At 40.8% G+C, this 24539-nt stretch overlaps 2 protein-coding genes across 4 annotated transcripts in view; one reads left to right on the forward strand and one right to left on the reverse strand.

Moving 5' to 3' along the window:
- Positions 1-838: 838 nt before the first annotated feature.
- On the reverse strand, positions 839-13976 carry ddx59 (DEAD (Asp-Glu-Ala-Asp) box polypeptide 59). Of its 3 annotated transcripts, none has more exons than XM_030049305.1 (8): positions 13957-13976; positions 10521-11384; positions 7617-7799; positions 7390-7479; positions 6166-6417; positions 3964-4116; positions 3360-3488; positions 839-1208 (listed from the first exon to the last, which is right to left on the reverse strand). In XM_030049305.1, the coding sequence occupies exons 2-8, from the start codon at positions 11361-11363 to the stop codon at positions 948-950; spliced, it is 1911 nt and encodes a 636-aa protein (XP_029905165.1). In that variant the 5' UTR covers positions 11364-11384; positions 13957-13976; the 3' UTR covers positions 839-947. The 3 variants fall into 3 exon arrangements, with proteins under 3 accessions (XP_029905165.1, XP_029905163.1, XP_029905164.1); XM_030049303.1 differs by lacking the exon at positions 13957-13976 and adding an exon at positions 13246-13385; XM_030049304.1 differs by lacking the exon at positions 13957-13976 and adding an exon at positions 12129-12236.
- A 124-nt stretch (positions 13977-14100) lies between these two features.
- Positions 14101-24539, forward strand: part of camsap2a (calmodulin regulated spectrin-associated protein family, member 2a) — an 85011-nt gene continuing 74572 nt past the window's right edge. Inside the window, 2 exon segments of the mRNA XM_030049302.1 lie at positions 14101-14727; positions 21329-21588. Of these exon segments, the coding sequence (XP_029905162.1) occupies positions 14589-14727; positions 21329-21588 (399 nt within the window). The 5' untranslated portion in view covers positions 14101-14588.

The following is a 24539-nucleotide window of genomic DNA, read 5'->3' on the forward strand; positions in this document are numbered from 1 at the left end:
TGCTTCTGAAATGAGCCGTCACCTAATAGCTCTTGCACTTCAGCAGACATTAATCGCAAAAGATAGTTTGTCAATTGAAGGATTGTTTTTTAAGCTTATACAGCTATTTGGAGTTTTTGGTATTTATATAATGTAATGCAGTCATTAATTCCCACTGGAAAAATGTCTATTGCCTGCGCCCTCCAAAAGGAGATGAGGCTCAGATAGAGAACACTGTCCTGGGAGTTGATAAAGGCCCTCTGAGCTGCTCCAGGGCACTCTGGAGGCATCCACTAAGATGGGGCTGGACCGCAAGCCATCCATCTGATGGACACTCTCATTAAACAGTATGTCATATTAAGAAATACATTTAAAGATGAACTTCAGGTAGTCTTTTTTTCAATATAGAGCCTTTTAGAACAGACATCTCCAAATGTACCCCTGAGATTACTTAATCTCTTTAAAGATTTAAGACCAATCCACAATAAATCCAGTGCAGCATAATGTAGACAAAATATCCTCTAAATGGAAAACCTGGGTTCAAATTTCCATTGCCAGCCAGCACCTGGCCTGCTGAAATGCCCTTGAGCAAGACTTCCAACCTTTTAGAACAGACATCTCCAAATGTACCCCTGAGATTACTTAATCTCTTTAAAGATTTAAAACCAATCCATCAAAAATCCACTGCAGCATAACATAGACAAAGTATCCTGTAAATGGAAAACCTGGGTTCAAATTTCCATTGCCAGCCAGCATCTGGCCTGCTGAAGTGCCCTTGAGCAAGTCTTCCAACCTGTGGGGATCAATAAAGTAATGAATTGCGCATTACATTCATTCAGAATAAACTTACAACAGCATGTGAAAGTACACCAAATTTATTTATTTTTCTTTATCAAAATACCAAGCAAGTTAAATATTTACACAATAAATATACGGTGCCACTGTGAGCAGAACCAACAGAGCGGTCTCTATTTCTTGAGGCGGTCGTGTTTCCTGATAATATCTATGAGGTTGTTTTTGGTGACCAGGGTGTCGTCAGGCCCCGGCTTTCTCCTCTGCCTGTCCCTCCTCTGCTGCTCGTGAAGGTGGGGTGAGTTGAGGAGCTGAGGAGGCAGGATGGAACCCGTGGGCTTGACCCGGTTCACCACCTCCAGGAACAGCCGCTTGTTGTTGTTGTTGAGGAAGGTGATGGCTGTTCCCCTGTGGCCCAGCCGACCCGCCCGACCCACCTGGACAGAAAGAGAGAAAAGGGTGACAGGCTGCAGGATTATGACTAAAATCATAATCCTGAATCTATGTCCCAGTTTATCTGGCATGGAAAAAAGCACATATTAATCTTAAGACGGTGCAGCTGCCAAAAGAGAGCGGTAAGCTAGCAGTGCCCAATTTTTGGTTTTACAATTGGGCCTGCCACACACACATAGCATCAGGCTGGCTAAGGCACTTTCTTGAGTCTAGGCAGGAGATCCATATTGATGCCTGGCCACATCCTTCTGTCTTTACTCAGCCTTGTTACCAGTGAAATATCACTGCTCCCAGTTGAGGTTATAAAAAAAAAAAAAAAAAAAAAAAACCACAGTCCAATCCATCTAAACACTTTTATGGCTCTCTGCAGATTAGGCATTTCATTAACAATCTTAAGGTTCCTGAAACTCAGCCAACAGCTTATGCTATTGACTCATTTTTGTTACAGTTTTGTAGTAATAAAAATTTCATAACTAACTTTTACGGAGGATTACGGTCCTTCAACACATTCAACACTGACAGAAGTAAGGGTGTATGAGAGAGGGACCTGGGGACTGAGTTTGGGGAATCGACATGGTTGGTTGCTGTGGAGTCCATAGGGATTTTTTTTTTTTTTTTGTGCAATAGGCTAATAGAGAGTCAGTACAGGATCCTTCACAGATTGCAGCACACAGCCCAATCCCATAATACATTCTACCCTGGGATTTCCTTTGTGTCAAGTGCATGAAAGAGGTAGGGTCTTACATACACTGCATATGGCAAAGCTCTCTGATATTTCATTACTGGGAAAAATCTCATAGGAGCTTAACTGTATTTTCAATGAGGAAATAAAAATGAATCCAGGTCTGTTTCTGTTTAACATTTCAGGTGAAAGGCTTTCTTTGACATATGTACTGCAAAAACTTTTGAACAAGCTTCTCCTTTTAGCAAGATGATGCATTTTATTTCAGGGGATTAAGCCCAGACCCCCCACTGCAAACTAATGGCATGGAAAAATCTTTAAAGTTTTTCCAATGGAGCGCTTGAGCTCAGTCCTTAATGGAAACAAGAGGATTTTTGACAAGCTGTGGGCACCCTTTCTAAGATCACACAGCAGACACAGTACAGAGGGTAATGCAAAGAGATTTAGCACCCTGCCAGTTCTCCTGTGAATAGCTAGTGTTCCTTCCTAGGTATATATTTTTTCTCTGTCTTGCTTTAATTGTATATTCCCTGATCCATGCAGTGTACTCAAGCGTTAACATCTTTGCAGAATCAAGATCATCCTATTTACATGTGTACATACATCCCTTGAAATCTGGAATCTGTTTGTATCTGTCTCAGCTGTCATGTGTTCTTCACGCTGTTGTGAAAATTCAATGAAATATTGCAAAAATAACGATCTAACTAACTAAATAAATAAATTCAAATTTATGAGAAAAAACTCAGAAAAATAGTTTGTCATCAATAACATAGTTTCTCATAAATTTCTGAGTTTAATTTCAATTTCAATTTCTTTTTTTTTAATCAAATTTGATCTTGGAAATTTAGAGTTTTTTTTCTGGGAATATTAAAACCGCTACCCCAGCTTTTCTCCCTACAACTGCACTAATACGCCGTCGTAGCTGATGTAACAGAGGGCAATATATTGCAAGTATTTGTAGTTTACATTTTATTGCATGTGTTTATTTGGTGGTTACAAAATTTGTTGTTGAATAAAACTGTGGTTTACAAAGTCAAATGGAACTGAATCACTTCAGTTTTAAAAAAACAAAAAAACATTAGATCATTCTAAAATCGAATCGCCAAGTAGTGAATTGTGAATCAAACTGTCAGTGTAACCAGATATTCAACAGTTATTACAACTCTAAATAATTAAATTTTAGGTTAGGACAGCAACAACTTGTATTTTGCGAAATAACAGCACAGTTTACAACATTATTTTTACAGTTTTCTTTGTTGGTTGAAGTGATGACAGCTACGTGTAATCTTAAGTGCAACATCAGTGTAAGATCAGATCCGTTGGCTGGCACTAATTTCCTGGTTTGTTTCATTGTGTGTGTAGTAGTTTTTGTAATTTTACTGTACTTGGCAAAAGAAGTACAATAATTGCGAGGATTACCGCAAAGTACTTTTCTGCTTTGTGTGTCACTAACCTGATGGACGTACTCGTCCATGCTGGGCGGCATGTCAAAGTTGACCACAAGTTTGACATTGGCCAGGTCCAGTCCCCTGCCCAGCACTCCTGTACTGACCACCACCTCAAAGTCGCCCTGCAGAAGACCCTGAGGACACAATCGGCGCACTGTCAGGCATGCTCACCACTGTCAAACCCATATCTGTTTTGCATGCATGAGCAAGAATGGCCTAGTTTTTCTTCAATGCCTCCATACTATACCTACCAACTCACCTAATTACCATAAGTAAAGCAATGTCCTCACTGATATGCACGTTCTCCATACTACTTGGTCCTGTGGACTTTAGTAAAGTACGGCATTAACACTAAAAGGGTTACCTTTGGATTGGAAAAAAGACCAAAAGAAGGAAAAAAATTAAGAATCAACCTTTTTGCTTACTAATGACTGTCATTTTCAAGAGATAACAAAAACCGCAGTGTACTAGGTCTCAGCTCTGGATGTTTATAGTCTTCAATGATAGTAAGTACTAGTCATTCAGGAGCAATGTTCTTGGATACCAGACATGCAGGCCTTGCTATTTTACCCACTCTACTGTCTCTGTTGTGGCTGCCACTGGCCTCACCCTGAGGATGCGGTTGCGTTCCCACTGGCTCTTGTCAGAGTGGATGGCCACGGTGTTGAGGCCTGTCACCTTGGAGACCGCCTCACATAGCATGTCTGCCCCCAGCTTACAGTCCACAAACACCACCACTGGAGGCTGGTACAGCTTACTGTCCTGAAAGCCCACAAGGAAAAACATAAGTGTGAGGAGTGAGGTCATTTTTTAAAATCATTTCTATGTAAATCTTACTCACATCATTTGGTTATGCTTTGCCTGTGACTTATTTGGAATCTTTGCCGGTTTCACATCATTCAGTTGGTCTGCCTGGAAAATAAATTATGTAGCCCAGGGCGACCATGCCAGAGACTGATTTCCTAACTTTTGGGCAAAATGAGAGGTAAGCAGGTCCAAGTTTCCCAGAGAGGCAATATTTCCAGTATATAGTACAACTGAGCCTGTTACCCAAACAGTAATCTAACATTTATCCTTTGCGTTGATAAAAGTAGACCCTTCCTGTCTTGCCCTGTATAAGTGGTACAAACCATTGCTCAGATTCCTGGAGCAAGGCCATGGCTCAGGGCCCACCCATTTCCTCCAGACTGCAGCTGCAGCAATGTCTGTCTAAATATGGTCTAGTAGGGAGAGTGGTCGTTACAGTGTTAGGAATTACCACCTCTAACGGACAGTTAATACAATTCCATGCTGGTGCTGAGGTATATTGAGACACTGAGTGATAATTCCTCTGGGGATTCAAATTGAGATGAAAGACTTGCTTTCTGAGCAAAGCATGTCCTTGTTATTTAGAGTACAGTCAGTCTGAAATAAAAACTAGGAAATGTGCTGTGTGCTTATAGAAAGCTCATGTGGGCCGGAAGACAGCAAAATTTAAACTTGATCAGAGTCACCAGTTCAAATCTTCGCTGAGAAAAATCTTGGCAGGGTACTGTTCAATTGTACCTCAACAAATATGGTAGCAATGCCCTTAACTGCTCCAGTGGAGCGGTTACATTTCCAGGAGTAGACTGTGGTTGTACTGGGCAGCTCCTAGATAAAATGTTTGAAGGGATAGTTCACCCATGTTGATTTTTTTTTTCATTACTTCACCTCCCCCTCAGGACAGTAGTGATAAAGTTTTTCTTTATTAATGAATAATGGATACTAGCTGGATGCTCCAAATGCTACCCCCTGCCACTGAAGTGGACTTCCCCCCAGCTAACATTCTTAAAAATAACTGTGTTAATCCACTCAAAATGAAGTTTCACATCACTTTTCAAGACCGCACATTTACACATGTTGGCAGATAAAGCTATCTTCCTCTGAAGGATAGCTGGCAAGAAATGTTACTGCTATCAGTGTTAACTCTGTCAACAATTTTTTGGACAAAAAAATAAAAATAAAAAATTGACGACCCTTTTTATTCCATGACAATGACAAAACAAAGATGTTAACAAGTTGCTCTGTGAAAATGAAAATTAAAACCTTTTTTATCTCCAACAAAAAACAACACAGAACTGTTTTATATACCTTTCAGGCACCTGCCAGCCACTATTTTAACTGAGGACCAGCAAATACAGCTTCGACAAGAAAATAGTTCTACTGTGGATAATTGTTTTTTTTTTTTTGTTTGTTTATTTGTTTGTTTTTTTATGTCAACATTTTTCATGCCATTTCAGGCTGTAAAAATTCCACTACACATCATCGAACCCAAAGTTTATTTTACAATTTGAGTGGATTAGGGTGCTTATTTTTCAGAGTGTTAGCTGGTGGGAAGTCAACATCAATAGCAGGAGGCCAACAGTTAGCAGCTGGAGCATCCAGACAGTATCCAGCTCTCAGTAAAGGCTGTTTTATGCTTAATGTGATGTGAGAGTCACAAGTGTCCTCACAGCCAGAGTGACATAACAACTGCAGAACTGTCTCTTTGTGATGGTCCCATGTGGCGGGATTTTTTTTTCAGACTGGGTGAACTATCCCTTTAAATTGATTCCTAGAAATTCTGTTTCAGCTATAGAACATCATTCTTGAAGGTGACAGATTCAGTGTCTTGCTCAAAGACATTTCAGCAGGACATCTGATGTCCTAAACAAGGGTGTTCACTATGTCAGCCAGCCACCCAAGAGTCCAACTGAAAATGAACCAGGGTCTGACTGATAAAAAAAGAGGATGTGTGCCTCTGCAAAACTAAATCAAGGTTTAAATTAAAGAAAAAATTTTCCAACATACATTTAAAATCTCAAACAGCTTCTTCTTCTTGGAGGGCTCTTCCACCCAGAGCAGGATCTGCCTGACGTTGGCACACGGTTGGTTCTTTTCTCCAATGACGATGCGGACCGGGTCGTGGGTCAGTCGGGCGGCCAGTTGCTCTGTTCCGGTTGGGATGGTGGCCGATGTCAACAGAGTCTGGTGCTCCTCAGGGACTTGCTCCAGAATCTCAAGAACCTGCTGCTGGAAGCCCATCTTCAGCATAGTGTCAGCCTGCAGGACATGGACACCTCTTCTATTTCAAATGCTCATGCCTTCTACAGTCATAACTGATTTCATTCAGTTACTGGATATCTACATGTATACAGAGAAAGTCATGCGTGCAATCTGCTGTCTATTATACAACTTGTACATAAACTGGTTGTACTTCTGATTCAAGTGGTTGGTGTTCAGTTCACTCTATAGCTATGGTACGACAGCATATTAGCGCTATTATAGGGGCAAAAAACAATTATGGAGCCAAGGAAAGGGAGGGTAAGACTTTGAGGAAAAATAATCCACAATTTCTGAGATAAAAGACATAAATTTACAACAAAAAAATCACAGATTTCTGATGGAAAAAAAGAGTGTAAAGTCACAAATTTATGAGAAACAAACTCAAAAAAGTATTTTTCTTTTACTTTTTGGCTAAGGAAGCACATGGCTTGACTCAGTGAAGTTGGATCAGCCAGACACTGCAGACGCTGCTGTTCGCCGTGTATCAGGCCTGCAGCTGATGACCTCATCAAATTCTACTTTGACATGATATTTAGTAACAAGGAAATCCTGGTGGTTTTAGCCCAGAATCACAAGATTGTTTTGTTCTGAATCAGCCCAAGTCACTGCAATGTCTCTTCAAAGTCCAGATGCTGATGATAATATTCTGGGCACAAATCACCAGGATTTCCTTCTGACTAAATCCATAGCAGAAGAAAAAGGTTTTTTTTCTTGTAAATTTATGACTTTAATCTCCAAAATTCATTTTTTTCTTGGAATATTACCTTCATACTAAGGTCTGTCCTTTACCATGATAAATATCTCAGTATGTGAAATGACACAAGTTCTGCAACTACATCAACGGTTACTTAACAAAAATTATTTGCATACATAAGACATTTTTTCTCTCAGTTCAAAACCTCATAATCCCTAATAATATGAAGTGTTACATTACCATGAAATCAGAATCGCCCTCAGTGATTGTCATACCTCGTCAACTACCACAATCTTCACTTTGTCCAGTTGCACAGCCTTCTGCTTCAAGATCTCAAGAAGTCGCCCGGGGGTAGCAATGATGATCTTAAGTGAGATTTAAAAAAAAAAAAAAAAAAAAAAGGTAAATAAATGTGTGGCAGGTTGACTGTTCAAATCATTTTGTCAGGCAATGTTCCAAATGGAGGAAGAAAATAAATGTCTTAAAAAAAATGTGACTGTACTTTGATGCTGCGTTTGAGGCGATGGAGCTGCGGAGGAAGTGGCATGCCGCCCACCAGCAGTGCGGTCCTCATGTTGGGGAGGCCCACCACCAGCTCCTTGGCCTGCCTCTCAATCTGAATGGCCAGCTCCCGGGTGGGGGTCAGGATGAGGGCCACAGGCCTGCGCTCACTGTCAGCTGGTGTCTGGGGGAAAAGGGAGGGACACAGCATCTCAGTACAACAGCTGAGCTTTCCATCTATGTCTAGCACAGCAGTCCTGTGGACAGTAAAAACACAACAATAAAACTGTGCTTTTGCAAGATTGCACTGATCTCCTTAATGGAACAGTTCACCCATTTTGAAAAAAAGTTAATATTATTTCACTCCCCCTCTAGTTGTTCTGTAGGACAGTAGTGGTGCTCTCTTCCTCTCATTGTTACTGAGTGCTGGATACTGGCTGGATGCTCCAAATGCTAACTGTTAGCCTCCTGCCATTGAAATGGGCGTCCCCCCAGCTAACATTATTCAAAAACAACCTCTTTAATCCACTCATTTTTTTTTTTAAATATTTAAAACCAAATTCATCTTTCCACTCATCCTGCTTCACAGGGAAGTCAGAGGTCAGATAAAGAGCAGCATCCCTGGAGCAGACAGGAACATAGCTCCTAACTGTTTCAACAATAGTTTCTTGTAATATTAGAAATCTATGAATATAAGCAAATTCTACTATTAGGCTGCACTAATTTTAAAAAGGACCATCCCAGTGATTTTGAATGATTGGCCCTTTTACTACAATTTACCACATTTTATATTGCAATAAACCATTTTGCAAATCATGCGGGGGAGCTAAAGATTTCACAGCATATAATCAAAATCTCTCAATGTTAAAATGTGAATTTTTGTTGAAACAGCCACCTTATAATGTTCTGCTTCTGCAGCTGACAAAGATGTCAACATCCATAAACCACAATACTCAAAACTGGCTGCAAGCAATTTTTTCCCGTGGCTTGTGGGGAAAACATTTTATCAACAATTAGCCTAATCAGACACTGTAAATGGTAAAACTCAGCTCCATGTTTTGAAAATTTCACTAAAGTTCAAAGTTCAGTTCTACTTTCTTGCATACAAGCAGACATCATGCCACAGGAAATTGGGGGTTGTAGCAGCTACAGATAAAAATAGTCATCTGCTTATTAATTATTCATTATTGTTATTCCAAAGGAAGAGCGCCTGAGGATCAAATTGGGATAAACCTTGGACTGTGCCCACAAACTTCACTTTCTCTGGGACAGAATGTGCACTGGAGCTAAAATCCTGAGTGTTTAAGCCCATCTCCAGGCATTTCTGATACAAATGATGTTTTTTTGTCTCACCTAAGTTCAAGTGATGGCTATGATTCACAGCGCCTCGTGTCGGCTGCTACATAAACCTTTACGTCTACTTCATCAGCAGCCACGTGGAGCAAAAATCAGGCCGTGGTAGTCTAACTAAAAGTTTGCTTGTGGGTTACATGTTGCCAGTATTATGCCAAAATCTGTTTCTTTTACATTCACACCAACAAGCTGCATTCTCACTGGTTTGAATTTATGTAACTATTGAATATGCATCAGTGTGAGAGAGCAGGGTGCTTGACTGGACGGAAAAGTCTCTAGACCAAGTATCAATTGTGATCAATGGCCATTTTAGGTTCATAAGTGACAGTTTAATTGATATTCCATTTAGATAAAATTGTTACTGGAAGGAAATATTTGACACATATTCCACGGAGGTGAATAGAGAATAGAGAGAGGAACTACAGTGTTGTCTTGGTGGCTAAAAGAGATTAGCATAATACTAATTATTAGCATTCTGGACTGTTCAGATTTCACACAGAAGCCTAAAGTATTCCTTAAATGTAACATAATAATTATGTAATGTATATTGAAGCCCTAGGTTAAAGGTCAAAAAGCAGCTTGAGCGAGCATTTAAAAATGAATTCCATTTTTTTCCTACAAACAATATTTGTCTTGTTACTGTTGTTATTGTGCAGTTTGTTTTGTTTTACCAAGTTATCATAATTTTTTTGATGGTGTTATACTGTGATTGGGTTTTTTTTTCACTCTCTGATAGCGGATGGGACATGCTTATCTCCCAATTCGATACTATCACAATATTTGGGTGCCAGTTCGGTATGTATTGTGATTCAAGTATTGCAACTCAATGTTACAATTTATTGCGATTTTTGTTTTTTGAATTATCCTCTAGTTTGTTGATGTAAAGTTTCATGAGGCTGTGATTATTCTAGAGGTCACTATAGGTCATTTTATACAGTGACACCAAGCTTGAAAAAATGGTGTGACTCCGGTGAAATGGCTGCTATGGGGGCTAATATCATCACACACAAATCAAATGTGGCTCACTGAATCTACAAGAGTCTCAGCTTTCCAGTCAAAGCCAACTGATGCAGCTCCAAGACTGTTTAGGCCCCAGTCTGCACACACACACCATTTTACAACAGGCCACAAGAACACATGTGGACTGCAGGCTTTGGGGCCCAAACTGCATGGGATCAGCAGAAGGTGGGCATGTCTGCAAAGGGGAGAGCCGTGGCTGACCAGAGAACCCATTTTCATTCAGAGATCTGAAGGTCAGAGGTCAAGGGACCCTGATGAAAATGACCATGCTAGTTTTTCCCTCAACAAAATTTGACCTAACTTTGGAACAATATTGAGCCCCTTTTCCAGCTCTTTACTTACTTGTATTGATTAAAAAAAAAAATCACAAAAAAAGAATCACGATAGTTAAGTGAATCAAGTTTTTTGCTTCCCCTACTTTCTACATATTTATTGTTTTTTTATGTTTTAATGTGGAGTTGTCACTGCATGTCGCCTGTCTATCACATGCATGTCTAACAAAAAAAAGAAAAGGGACATTATCATACTCTACCTCCAGTGCCCTGGCTACCACTGGCAACAGGAAAGCGACAGTCTTCCCCGAGCCAGTGTCAGCGCTGGCAACCACGTCCCTGCCAGTCAGACCCACAGGCACCATCTGCATCTGAACCGGCGTGGGCACCTCGTAGCCGGCCTTCTTCAGGTTTCCACTCAGGGTGGCAGGGAAGCCACAGTGCTCAAACTCAATTATGGGTCTTCCGACATGTCTCCCCTGGGTGTCAATGCCGAGTTCCTGCTTAACCCGCTTCACCTGCTCCTCTGTTAAACCTGATATGAACACATCTTCCTTGTAGGTAAAGCCTGGATCAAGGGTGCCGGCGTCACCTGCGTGAGGTTGCAGAGTTGTCTCATTTCCGGCTGTATGTTCGACATTGAACGCATCACCCCTGGCCTCTATCCCCATTTGGGCCAAGTGGCTGGCCTTGCATTCCAGGCTGCAGACGTCATTGTCAGTGCTGTCGCAGATGTACTCTCCATAGCGACCACACATAACACACACAGGCTCCCCGGGCTCCGGCCATCTCTGGCTCTTTCTGAATGATTTGACAGGCTCTTCCTCCTCCTCCTCACTGCCACCTGAGGAAGGCTCTTGTGTGTGTGGTGGGCTTTCTTTCAAAGGTGCACAATCTTTGTGTTCTTTGGTCACCTCCTCTTGTGTTGTGGTGGCTCCGGATGGCTCCTCCCCTGCTGTGGGAGTTGAAGCAGAGCTCTGGACAGGTGGCTCTGGACAGGTTTTGTGGTCACTATCCTCTTCACCCACCTTGCTCTTCTTCTTCAAAACGTGGCTCGAGCCCTCAGCAGGTCTCTTCACTTTGAGCGCTCTCGGCATAAACATGTTATTTGGAATGTGTTTACCCTGTGGACATAGGAAACCAGAGTTCAACAACCTTGTGTAAGAACTGGAGGGAAACATGGTTCTGTTAAAACTCTGACTTTCACCCAGCCCTACCTCCTTGTCAAATACAACACTAGCCATGAGTTTTAGCCAGTTCCCACAAATTAAATATCACAATATATTTGACCAAATCAGTACTGTGGTGATAACGTAGGGATGGCTGTTGGTGCTTTCATAAGATATTTACATAAAAAAATGTTGGTAAATAATTATTAGTAATGCGGATATGCTGACCAAGCAGGTAGCTACAAATGATAAAACAGCAAGAACAGTCTGATAAGTTCAGAAAATTGCATTTCTTTAATGTAACGAAGCCTTTAAAACAAGGAAAACACATCACTTACACGACATCACAATATTACATTCTGAAATCCCCCGCATCTTGTTCTATATCACAATATAATGAGATATCGATATATATCGGCCAGCCACTACAAGGAAGTCAGCAATAAAACAGCGCGACACATGGTAAGTCCATCTTAAATGCTTGAAACGTTTGCCTGGGCTTCCTACGTTAGCTGTTCGAACATTTTAGTGCCTTTCAAGCCAAAAAAAAAAAATAAAAATAGCGCGTTTGAAATTATCGACTAACGTAGCCGCGGGCGTACTGGCGTATCTCCGCTCAAACTACAGCGTAACGTTAAGAAGCAGACTCTACAATTTATTTTTGTTGTTGTTGTTTTACTTTAGAAAAACGTACTGTACCTTCTCTTTGCTCTAACATACTACTTCCATCGCTCCAACGCTTGATTCAGCCACTCAAAACAAGCAACCGCGCAAACTGATGACGCAATTGCGCTATGCACACTGGTAACTGTAGTTGATAAAACATTCGCTATAATGTCTCACAGAGGACCGACGAGGCGGTCCTCCTTTTGTTGTTTTGGGAAGTTTTGAGTAGTTTATTAATGCAGAACTTTAGATTCCTGGCTTTCTTGTTTAAACAGATAAAATACTGATACAAGTTTGCTTTTTTAACCAAAAAATCCTATGTTTGAGCACACAACAGTACAGTGGCCTACTGTACGCGAGAAAAGACAATAACGAGTGTTTGAAACAGTGTGGAAGAGCGACAACAGGCTTATTACTCGTGGCAAACGCAGAGCACGTGAACATACAGTGTACCTTCAGTTGTCTATTGTGGCTAATAGCATGCCTGATGCTCTGTTTTTATGCTGCTTTCAGGCGCTCCTCGTAAACGCCCACATCGTTCCGAGGTTAGATAGCCTTTTTGAGTTCATGAAGCCAAAAAATATACATAAGGGTGATGGGAGTATATAGTTAATTAACAGGCTTAAGGCACACTTTTAGCAACTACAGCGCTGTGTGTGTGTGTGTGTGTGTGTGTGTGTGTGTGTGTGTGTGTGTGTGTGTGTGTGTGTGTGTGTTATTATTATTATAAGTAGTAGTAGTAATAGTATATGGCTATTAAACCATTGAAAACCCTAACTGACAGTTTTGATATATGAGTTAGACAGTGAAGCAGACATTGAATCAAAGGTGGATTGGGTTAATATCTCAGAGATAAAACACTGCACTACTGCTTTGTGCTGCTGGGGCATAATTCAGGGGAGAAAATGAACATCAGGAACACTTAATGTGTTTTGGCTCATAAATTTAGTAAGCAAAAATGTTTATTCTATTGTTACGAGGGATGTTCTGGCAGGAGCAAAGCCTCTATATAAAAAGAGAGCATAACATAACAGATCATATTTGAATTGAGATTTTTCGTCTTGTGTATGCAACCTACAGACAAGATAGATAGATAGAAAGATAGAAAGACTAATGTTAGTATAAAATAGAGAGCATAAGTACAACAGACCTTGTCCCACAGCAGCCATTGTGACGTGGAATAGCAGGTAACCCCAGGTGTTACTGATGACATTAATTAAGGTTCTCTTCGATTTGGGTCAAACAGATCCAGGATCGGGGATATCCTGTTACTTCACACCAAAACCGCTGCTGTAAAAAAGGTCTATTAGCCCTTTACATAAAGTAAGTTAAGTGTATGGTATGGTAACATGATAATAATTGACACACATAAATTAAAATACTTTTCTTACATTTTTCTCTCATGCCAGCTGAGAAGAGCTGCTATTTTGCCACCCTTTGCTTTACTACTACAACCCACACACCCTGTCTAACAGCATAATATTCTAACTCAAAATTTTTGAGATTATTAAGTCACAAATTTATCAGGAAAGACTGGCAAAAACAGTTTTTCTTTTACTTTTTTCTTACAATATCCTGAGACAAAAACACTCACAGTTTCCAAGATTGAAATAATAAATTTACGAGAAAGTTGAATATTCTCTGAGATTAAAGTGGTAAATGGGCGAGAAAAAGCTCAAACCTTTATAAGAAAAAACTCAAAAGTTCTGAAATTATAAAGTCACAAATTTACAAGAAAAAAACTCTGAGATTAAAGTCGTATATTTATCAGAAAAACTCGTAAATTTGTGAGATATAAATGACAATTCCGAGATTATTAAATTGCAAATTTTCGAGGCTCCATAATTTTTTCCGCCCATACCGTCGCACGACTTGGTCGGGTTAGATAAAGCGTTTGCAGTATGTCCGACAGGATATGAAGGCAGCATTAGCCGTGGTGCAGAAATTGGCTGTGCACTTGGCTCATGCGCAGTAGAGTCAGAGAGCTTCCAGCGCTCCAGTGCGGCAGGAAAACCGCACCAAGGCACCGAGAGGCTGACCAGAGGAGGGAATACGAAAACACAGGCGCACAGGAATACATGGTCATGAAAGGGAGAAGCCTTTTCCGTCTCAAGAATCCAAAGAATGGGAATATTTCTGCTTTCATTCTAGCAGAAGGGAAGAATCTCCTCTGAAAGTCCACGGGAAAGCCTGACAGCTATTCCGACGGAGCCCATTTCAAGTGAGCGGAGCAGAATGGATGAAAAAATGTCAAGAGCAGCGAGTCATTGTGACAACGAGAGAGAAGAGGAGGAATAGCCGCAGTCAACATTTCCAATGCTCCATCTCCCTGAATGAATTGTGAATAGGAAACAGAAAGGCGGCGCATCTCCACAGTCTTAGAGGGATAGTTATTATCACTAGTGTTATTTTTGCGCGAAATTCCAGTAGTGGGATGCTCTCGTTCGCTGTTGCTCCATAGGGTTTTTACTAGACAAATCCAAGGAGGGAAATATGAGTGAAGTTCAGGACGCCAGGGATGTGAGGAAGACCTTCATTGCCCCGACAATAAAACCTTTCGACCACTATGACTTCTCCCGGGCCAAGATCTGTTGCAGCCTCACATGGCTGGTGGCCAAAGCGTACGGGACAGGTAGGTGCATTTTCACCCTGCACATTGCATGCATCTCTATTTATTTGTTTAGATGAATTTTGCAAAACTGTGCTCGTCAGCATTTTTATGGGAATTTGCGTGCGTTTTTACTCAATAGAAGTTTAATTCTACAATAAATTGCATAAGGATCCCAACTATACAGCAAAGCTACGTCCTCACAGGAATGTTGCAGACACTATAGGAAAGGAAAAAATGCTGTTAATACGACAAGGTTGGCCACAGACCCTCTATCGAACACCTGAGACACACTGCAACCCCACTGTGGGAAAACAATAGGAATTTCACAGTGATTTTCTATTGGGATGATGATATGTTTTGTTTTGTTTTTTTCTTTTTTTTTGGTCGTTATTATTTTCTACTGCAGAGCATCCAAATGAATAGCCTTGCTGGAGAGACAATAGACGTTCCCCCAGGGGAGAGATCAAACCAATTTCCTGTGGTGGATCTCAGCAATCAATAAATATGTTTTCTCCATGATGAGATGGGTTAGAAATGTGTTGCAGTGTGGGAAAAAAAACGAGGTGTGAAAGTGTCCCAAATGACCTCACAAGAAAATAACTGGCAATGATGTAGTGGCAGTCTAGATGAAAGGTGGGTTAATTAAACTCCCCAGCCAATGATCATCCTTAAAAAAAAAAAAAAACACTAATACAACTAATTTATTCCACATAAAAGGTCCTGTCATCATATATCTTATTCAGTTTGATATTCCTGAATATCATGAAGGTGAGTCTGCTCTATTTTGCAGATGAATAGAGCTGCTGCCTGTTTATTGCGTGACAAGTTATTCTTAGGTTTCCTCCTTAAAAAGTCATCCAGGTTCTCTGAGGTAAGAAAAAAAATGTTATGAATTTGTGAATCAAATTGGAATTTTCTTTGGAATTTGTCTTATTTGTGTATACTGAACCACAATTCACTCCTTCAGGGGCCAAACATGTTAAGTCCATTATCTGAGTCATTGTAGGGCAGATGCTTTCCACCTTACTTATTGCCGCAGGCTCTGTTGTTGTGAGTATTCAGTCTTGAAAAAAAAAAAAAAAAAAAAAAGCACCTCTGTGTCAATGGGTCAAACACAAAGGCAGCATAGACCTACATGAAAAATATACTAGCAGGTAGGAACTGAATCTGTCTTTGCTGTATATCATCAGCTCAGCCCATAGTGGCCTTGTTACCTCTTACATTTGTTGCTCATTTTGGATGGATTTACAGTTGAAGCATTAAGCCCTTACCATTCTGCGCCTTTCTTAGACCCACTTTAGTGAAGGGACAGGGGAGCTTCAGGGGGAGTTAAAAGGTCAAAGAAGTTAAATACAAGTGGTAGCCTAAACATCATTTGAAAGCTGGGAACCTGAAGATTAATTTGAACTGCAGCCTAGCTATGTATGTCAAGTTATTCTAGTAAGAAATCTGTAATAGACATTGTGTTTTGGTTATTTTTTTTATTCAATTAGAGCGTATAAGGGTTGGAAAATTATGATGAAAGCATATGATGGACATTTCCATGTTCAACTATGTGTTATATGTTGTTGCTGCAATTTTTATATTGGTACCATTTGTTACACAGATTTGCTGCAAAATTGAGCCATTTTTACGCCTCAAGAAATGATATAAAATGTTAAAAATACCTCCAAAAGTCCACATTAGGACACCAAGATCTTGAGGAACACCATAGAAAAATCTTTGCTTTGATTTGGTATCAAAAGCGGAGACTCTTATGGATTCAGTGAGATGTTAGCCCCCATAGGAGCCATTTCACTGTATTGAGACAATTTTTTCAAATGTGACGTTGCTGTATAAAATGACCTATAGTGACCTTTAGGATAATCACAGCCTCATGAAACTTTATATCAACAAACTAGAGGATAATTTTAAAAAAACAAACAAAAAAAAACAATCATTTGTAATATTGTATCACCATACTTATAGAATCGCAATACTTGTAGAATTGCAATACATACCAAATTGGCACCCAAGTATCATGATAGTATCGGATCGGGAGATAAGCATATCGTCCCAGCCCTAGTAAATATCTTACCTGTTGTCCCTCTCATTAAGTAACATCATTGGAGCAGATAGGGATTCATTGTTTCTCTCAACATTACAAGACATGGAAGTTGATGGACATATTGACTGTAGTGGGGATCAACCATATGATGCTCCAGTTCCAGGACGGTCTCTTAAAGGGCAATGGTGTTAGAGCAGATGAGGTGGGATTACACAGGACACAGGGGAGAAAGAGAGTGAATTGTCTTTTTGAAAAGTTTTTGCTTTAGAAAAACTTGTATAATTGGCATTGTATTTCCACTTTGCATACCATACTTTGCAATTTGCGTAACACTCTCTCTCAGGACAGACCAATCAGTGTCTTAGGCTAACCGTAACCCTAAATTTGATATTGTCCATATCGTTGCCTTTTGGGTTATCAATATTACGCATGTTCATACCAAGATAATGATATGATAATGATAGATCATTAAGCCCTACCCTCAATTCAGTCAAAACACAAAGGTTCAACTAAAATGTGTTGGAAACAAGTAGAAATGTTGATACAAAAATGGAAATGGAATCTTTTATTGTTATTTGTTGCACATGCATGTCTGTCATTGCCATCAGTCATGTTAATACTGGAGGGGTTGCTAATCAGAAATCAGCAGCGAGCTGAGCATGAAGACCTGAGACGTGAACCTGACCAAAGGCAATCTTTGTCCCATTCACTTACAGTAAAGTAAAAAAAAAAAAAAAACTCTTTAAAGGTAAATTTTGAAAATGTCCAGGCCACAGAAGTGGCACACTCAGCTTACTCATGCAAGAGAGAAAATTAACTGGATTTCGATTCTACAGTGGGCTTTCAGTGTGTGAGTGGGTGCTATGAAATATTCAGCATCTATGGAATGGTACCCCTCTCATTCATACACATGCATTTTTTTCTTTCAGTGTGCGGGTTTTACAGATTGTCTGCACAGTCTCTCCTCAGAGTCAGAATCAGGATAATTTTATTCACCAAATAAAGTCAATAAAATGGGAGAATTTCTACTTGACTTGAAGCCAAGCAATTTATAAACTGTTTTCTATTCACGTCAGTTACATTCTTTGTTATTCTCCTCTACTACTTATTTGTCATTTGACTTTAAACACATCACCACTACGTCTAAGTAAGACGGCTCAGAGTCGGGGCTGTCTGAATAATGCAGACAGGGTAAGTCTGTGTACAGACAAAATGACATGCTGCCGCTGTGGCCAGAAAGCAGATTATTCCTCACCACTCTGTTGTAATAGCCCCGAATACATGAGATCCCTAGCAGATCCTCCATGTATTTTCAATCAGGACTGAATGAAATGGGCTCATTCCAAAAATACAGCCTTCCAGGGGGAGAATGAGGGAGGGAGAGAGCGAGGGAGAACCGACTGATCTCCTGATCATGGCCTACGCTGCTCAGAACATACATGCATGCACCCATTTACATGCTGGGCGTGCACTGAAAATATGGGGCTCCAGTCTTGTAGGAAATGCAACCTACCCATCAAAGCCTTCACTCTGCAAAAATGCTGCCAGAAGTGTCAAACTGCACACAGTGACATGAGATAAAGATGCCTTTTTTTCTTTTTGTAGAAGCTACTATGCAACATGACCGGCAGTTGAAGAGTGGAACAGTGATCATGAAGCAAAATGTTGCTGTAAAGGTTATCTTTCCCTGATTGGTAAAAACAAAACCTGATAAAAGAGTTGAATGTTCAATAACAGTTAGAATAGGCTTTCAGTATAATATCTGATCAAATAGCTCTGTATGTTCAGTCTCAATAAACCGGAACAGTAATTGTTCTGCCAGTGGTGACAACTATGACTGACAGAGTTGGCAAACCTGTCAATCAATAAACAGGCCATTAATCACACCCCTCCTTTTGCTTTTTTCACTCTAAACAAAATTATAATTTTAAAACTGAACATTTGAACATTTAAGAAGAGCTGAAACTAGCAGTTGAGACCATAAAACCTCACAGGGAAAATGTTTAGCGATTTTATAAATGAAGAGACAGACAAGTTTCCCACTGACTTCCATACCTTCCGACTTTGTTGCAGCCTGCCTATTGGCCATCGGCCATGGCTGTTAGGAAGAATTGCACTTTTAAGCTTGTGTAGGTTAGAGTTCTCAAATTCTGCCCGAACCTGACCTTACCTGACCCTACCCGACATTTTCGGGTAGGGTCGGGTCTAAAATGTATGTGAATTGGGTTAGGGCTTAATTTTCAGGCCCAATGAGAAATCTAGTGTAGGTAACTTTCTAAGTTCCTGACCAATCGCCATTGTACACGGATGGTCCAATCCAAACTGCACTGGACTGTAGTAACATTTGATAAAGTCCACCTCAGTGCAACACCAAACAACCAATCACTTCGAGGAAGCACCACAATCCCAGTCCAGTCATGTCTTGTGCACACGCACATGCACTGCTGCCATGCATGCTTGGTTCCTCTCCCTCACAAAAAACCTCCCCCTTGTCCAGTAGTTCTCAGTCATGTTGGCTCATGAGCCCTTAAAACAAAGCAGTGCTTACTCAGGACCCCCTGTCCCAGGCTGCATGTGCAGGGTGGTGAGAAGACGGACCACCTGTTCAGGATGTTTCATTTACTTAATTATCAGAGGAGGTATTGAAATTGTATGTTTTGAAACTACTCAGTATTTCACAAGAAAACAGAACAAAAAGCATAACATATGAACAGCAATGATCATTGATGATTTCTACTTTACTGTCAGCCTGGGCTGAATTTTTTTGTGCATCAACAGCAGCTCAATTTGTAACAGCACATTACACCAAAAAAAAAAAAGAAAAGAAATTAGGATAAGAAACAAAAATGCATACATTTACATAAAATTACAACTTATTGCAGATATCAAGGCACCTCAGTGGGCATTTGATCTGGGATTGCACTTCTCATTTACGTTTGATTGACTGATACACAAAAGAGTTCCAGTCTGACTGCACATCTTCACTGTTCAGAACATGGCCGGGGTTAGAGACAGTGTTGTTGGCCAGCCTCAGTAAGTTGATATGGTAGGCATTACACCACTGCACAACACCCAGAATAACAGAAGTAAAAAAATAAGAGCAGACTTTATTCACTAGTGCCAAAAGACCTAAGGCAACAGAGAAAATCTTTGTTTGATCTTTTAGCAGACAAATTCAATGTGGTCTTTCCACGACCATACTGAATTGTCTTAAAAAGACAAATCATAATAATTGTATACATTAAAAAGATTTTTTTTCTGCTGCTTCTGTCTCAACCATCTTATTTAAGAAACACTGCCCTTGGCTACCATAGCTATAGTAAATAAGCTAAGTTTACTGCAGCTATGGCTCACCAGTTCCTGCTTCATCACTGCGTCTTCATCGGACCCACATGTGAGTGTGAGCGTGCACGAGGGTGGGAGAGACTGGGTCGAGGTGCTGAATCTCAGGTGATGTTTGAGCTGTTTGAGTTCAGTTTTTTGATGAAAGTCCACCCACTCTAAGAAGTTCCCTGCTTAAGCTGGAAGACACTTCCACACTGGCTTCAGCCCTCAGCTCTGTCACTTGCCTGTGTACGCTCTGCTGTTGAACAAGGCATTGAATCCAGCTGCAGGGTCGCTTCAGGAATCAATAATCCCAACCTACATAGGTGCCAGTGCTGCTGCCACAGCCCTTATGTCCATTCCATGATAATGCAGTGGATCTGTGGAAGGCCTTGTTGATCGAGTGTTGTAGTCGATGTGAACAGGAATTTTGTGTCGTGTGTGTGTTGGAGGATGGGCAGGGGTGTTGGGGAGAGCATTGTGGCTCACAGCACACCACTCTTTCTCTATACACACACACACACACACACACTCATTAAAATTTACAGACATAGAGCTGCACCTGACTCCAGGATTGTGCTGTATGTCCCGATGTTCACCATACAACAGACATGCTTTCAGTTTTCTCCAAACTCAGGGCAGGAAAAGAACAATAAAATAAACACAATGTTTTGTCAACCAGGTACTTGCAATGGGCTTGCTTGACACCCCCCCACACACACACACATGCACACACCCACGCACATGGAGTCTCTCTCTTTGATGTGAGAGGGGTGTTCCCAGGGAGCTGAAGGCTGCAGAGATACAGACGAGATGAATCGATCGGGTTCCACTCCTGCTGCAGTTGCTATAGCAACGGCGAGGTCTATCTGCACATCTCCATGTTGAGATGCCACCTAAACACAACAATGAAAAATGAAGTAGACTCACCAAAGTAAGGGAATGACAGAGAATCTTTGCAACAGGGGAGAAAAAGAAATCAACAGTGAAGCCAAACTCTGTGGCAGACTTGGGCTGGTCTTCTTCTTCTGCTACCCTGCTCCTCGTTTATTTATGATTTAGTCTTGGAGAATTTCTTAAACATTCCCAGTTGAAATGAGACCAGACTACTTGTTAAAATAATTTTCGCTGCATATTCCCTATCCTCTGCTGTGAACCCTTTATCCCGGTAGTTCCTCGCTCTACCTGTTCAACAATATACCTGTGTACATGTCAAATCTTAAATGCCTCTTTCTCCTGTCCATCATACAGACAGCGTCCCAGCAGACCTGAGGGACCCCTTCTACACGGACCAGTATGAGCAGGAGCACCTGAAGCCTCCGGTGGCGAGCCTCCTCTTGTCTGCGGACCTCTACTGCAGGGCCGGCAGCCTCATCCTGAAGAGCGACGCCGCCAAGCCCCTGCTGGGCCACGACGCCGTCATCCAGGCTCTGGCCCAGCGGGGACTCTACGTCACCGACCAGGAGCGGCTGGTGACCGAGAGGGACCTGCGCAAGAGGCCTCTTCAGATGGTGAGAGAGACCGGGGGAACTGCATAGAGGGTGTCGGGGACATGCAAAGGCTCTTTTGCTGAGTTTTGTAACTGCAGCATGAACTGTTGTACCTGTAGACATGGTTTTTAGCATCTGGGAAATTGCAGTTTCAAGTTTGGGTTGACCAATACTGGGTTGTCAGGGCTGGTACTGATACCGATTATTCGCAAACAAGGACACTGGGAGCTGATATCCAGGGCTGATATTCATATGTAGTAAATTTGAAAATTGCTGTGCCATACTTTGCATTATTAGAAATGCTGACACAAACCTTGATTGAAATAACATTTTTTTTTCACATTATTATATTAATTAAAAAAAAGAAAAAAAAACTTGGAAAAAAATAACAGGCATGTAAATAAAACTGAATAAAACTGAAGTGAAACCATACTGTCCTTATGTAAGAGCAACACACTTCAATGTAGTGTTTTTGTCTTTCTGTAAAACTAAAGTCAATACAAATCCAGTGAAAAGGGAAATGAAAATTGTAATCAAAATATTGGAAATTTTGTCCCACCTGTTTTATTTTGTCCTTCAGGCAGAGGCACAGTGATTTTCATATCTGCTATTGTGTAATTCAAAAGTATACTAATGATTATTGAAAAATCAAGATCAATTGGTCCATCCCTAATTTCAAGGTTGACCCGACCATACAGACAGCAAATGGTATACAACACAAAATATTCCAAAAAACATGGAAAAGGCAGTTTGAGGTAAACATGGGAATTTAGGCATGAAGACATAGTGTCAGAAACAGACACAAACAGTATATTTTTAATGATGATGCGTTCCTTTTATGTTGACTTTTTAAAAACTGCATATTGCAGCTTTAAAAATGAGATGCTGAGCAGCAGGATGCGCTTGTTTTAATGTAGTAAAAGACATCTGACAACATGGCATCTGATTTGTCTGCCAGGAATTCTCGGAAGCCTTTGTCTCTGAGGAAAGAATTACTGCCTTTTGGGATGAGGACATTGCTGTAGACAAAATTGCAGTTTTAGTGGACACCCTTGTCGGCTTCCTCTGCTCCAGCTCTTTCCATGAGCTGATTGGCTCTGTTTTGCTGACTTGGTCTTGCTGCCAAGCATAGATTTATGTTCTCCATCCCTCTGTCAGTCATGAATCATCTCAGTGAGAAGAAATTCAATAGTGTCAGTTTTTAATTGGCAGGACCCTGGACGGTTGGGGTCCTGAGAAGTGCTGGACAGTGGCATGCCATTTCATTTCAGGTCGCTCATGGGCAGAGTGAGAAGCAGGGCTTGACTTTACCACCAGCCAAATTACTACCCAATTACCACCAGCCACCAGCCACTAGCCACGGGGTGTGACTGCTAACCCTGTCCACTCTACCAGCCGCTTTGGCCGGCGACCAGCCATCTTCCACAGGTCCTCTTGGATTCTGAAAACAGAACTGGCTGGTAACATAATCATAGTGGCCAATAAATTTTCGCAGAGATGCAGAGAAAACACTTTACTGCCTTGTGTGGACTGGCTATTATTATATAATGTCGGTCACCACAATCTAGGCAATTATCCAATTCTATTTTAGGGTGTTCCCAGGAGTCATTGTGGAATTTGAGCTCTTTCCATCCATCCTCATCTTAGATTTTTTGTTTCTTCACAACCTTAGTGACTTTCCTCATTTCCTTAAACCTCCAAGGCATGTTTCAAGTTCATACTGTTCCTTTTCCTCATTCCTCTTGCCTGTCTTACAACCCTCATTTAATAGGAGGGTTTACTTAGAACACATTCTGGCAGAGGGAGTAGTTCCAGAGAAGCAAGAGTCATACACGTTCACACACTCACGTTTGTACACACTGAAAGGAGCTATATGTGTAGCTCTAGTCTGACTGGTTTGGGGCTTTGTGAGAGGCTCTGATTATATCTGTGTAGGTTTTAAAGAGGCAAATCATGTATTTTTGCTGTTTTGGTATTGCTTTTCATTTATTTAATTTGGATAAGTTAGCATACAGTAGCTGTACAGAATTAATTAAGTAGTATTAACAGACAATAAACAGACAAAACTAGTATTACTGAATGGATGAGTATTATTCATTAATTCACCCATTGTGCAAACCTGTCTGCTGAATCAAATTTTTATTTTTATGCTGATTCAAACTGGCAACCTTCTGGTGTTAAGCTCACATTTCAGACCTTCAGCCTTGTGCTGCCCCGTGCCTTTTCATCATCCCTCACTATTTTGTTGCTGCCTCTGTCTTTATGTGTTGGAGCTCACTACAGAGGTGACTTTGCAGGCAGCTTATTGAGTGCGACCGAGGGTTCCTCATTATTTCCAGTTGAAGTCTCAATAGGAGGCTTTTATTGCTTGAGTGAACCGCAATTGAGATGCGATTAGCACACAGTGTGCCACTACGCCTGCAGTCTGTTTGAAGAGTCTGGCTGGTCTGAATTTTTTTGACTGCACTAATTTAAAAGTCATCTTTTCATTCTATTGTTATGTTTTTATTTTAAATTGTTGATAATAAGAGGGAAGTACAACTCAATCGTAGAAGACGGTCACCACTCGGAGCATCCAGCCTGTATCCAGCAAACAGTAACAATGAGAGTGAGCGGAACTTTTTCAAAATGGGTGAACTATCCCTTTACACTAAGCAATGATCTCACAACTAGTTACATTCAAATCATGTCATTTATATAAATACACTCTGATGTGATGCTGATTTTTCTTATGTAAGTGATTATGTTTGGCGGTCCAAGAATACATATGAGTCAACACAGTATAGCAGCACATTCTGCTGCTATACTGTGACTTCAGTGTAGCCTAAGTCTTTTTAAAGGCAATTAAGGAACCATGTTATTAATGGACCGTACCAGTGATTTTTCAGGTTTAGTATAACTAATATCTAATATCTAATATCTACAGAAGTATGCTTCATGATATACATTTCTGCTAATCTTTTCTAGGAGCA

Source organism: Myripristis murdjan, chromosome 4, assembly GCF_902150065.1.
Source record: "Myripristis murdjan chromosome 4, fMyrMur1.1, whole genome shotgun sequence".
NCBI classification, from domain to species: Eukaryota; Metazoa; Chordata; class Actinopteri; order Holocentriformes; family Holocentridae; genus Myripristis; species Myripristis murdjan.

What these genes read in the sequence shown, in the direction of transcription:
- ddx59 (XM_030049303.1), bottom strand. Translation starts at nt 13,308, where the DNA reads ATGTCATCAGTAACACCTGGGGTTACCTGCTATTCCACGTCACAATGG. An exon ending in AGATTGTGGTAGTTGACGAG is followed by an intron (nt 6,418 to 7,389) that starts GTATGACAATCA and finishes CATGTCCTGCAG; the next exon opens with GCTGACACTATGCTGAAGAT. An exon ending in TGGACGAGTACGTCCATCAG is followed by an intron (nt 1,209 to 3,359) that starts GTTAGTGACACA and finishes CTTTCTGTCCAG; the next exon opens with GTGGGTCGGGCGGGTCGGCT.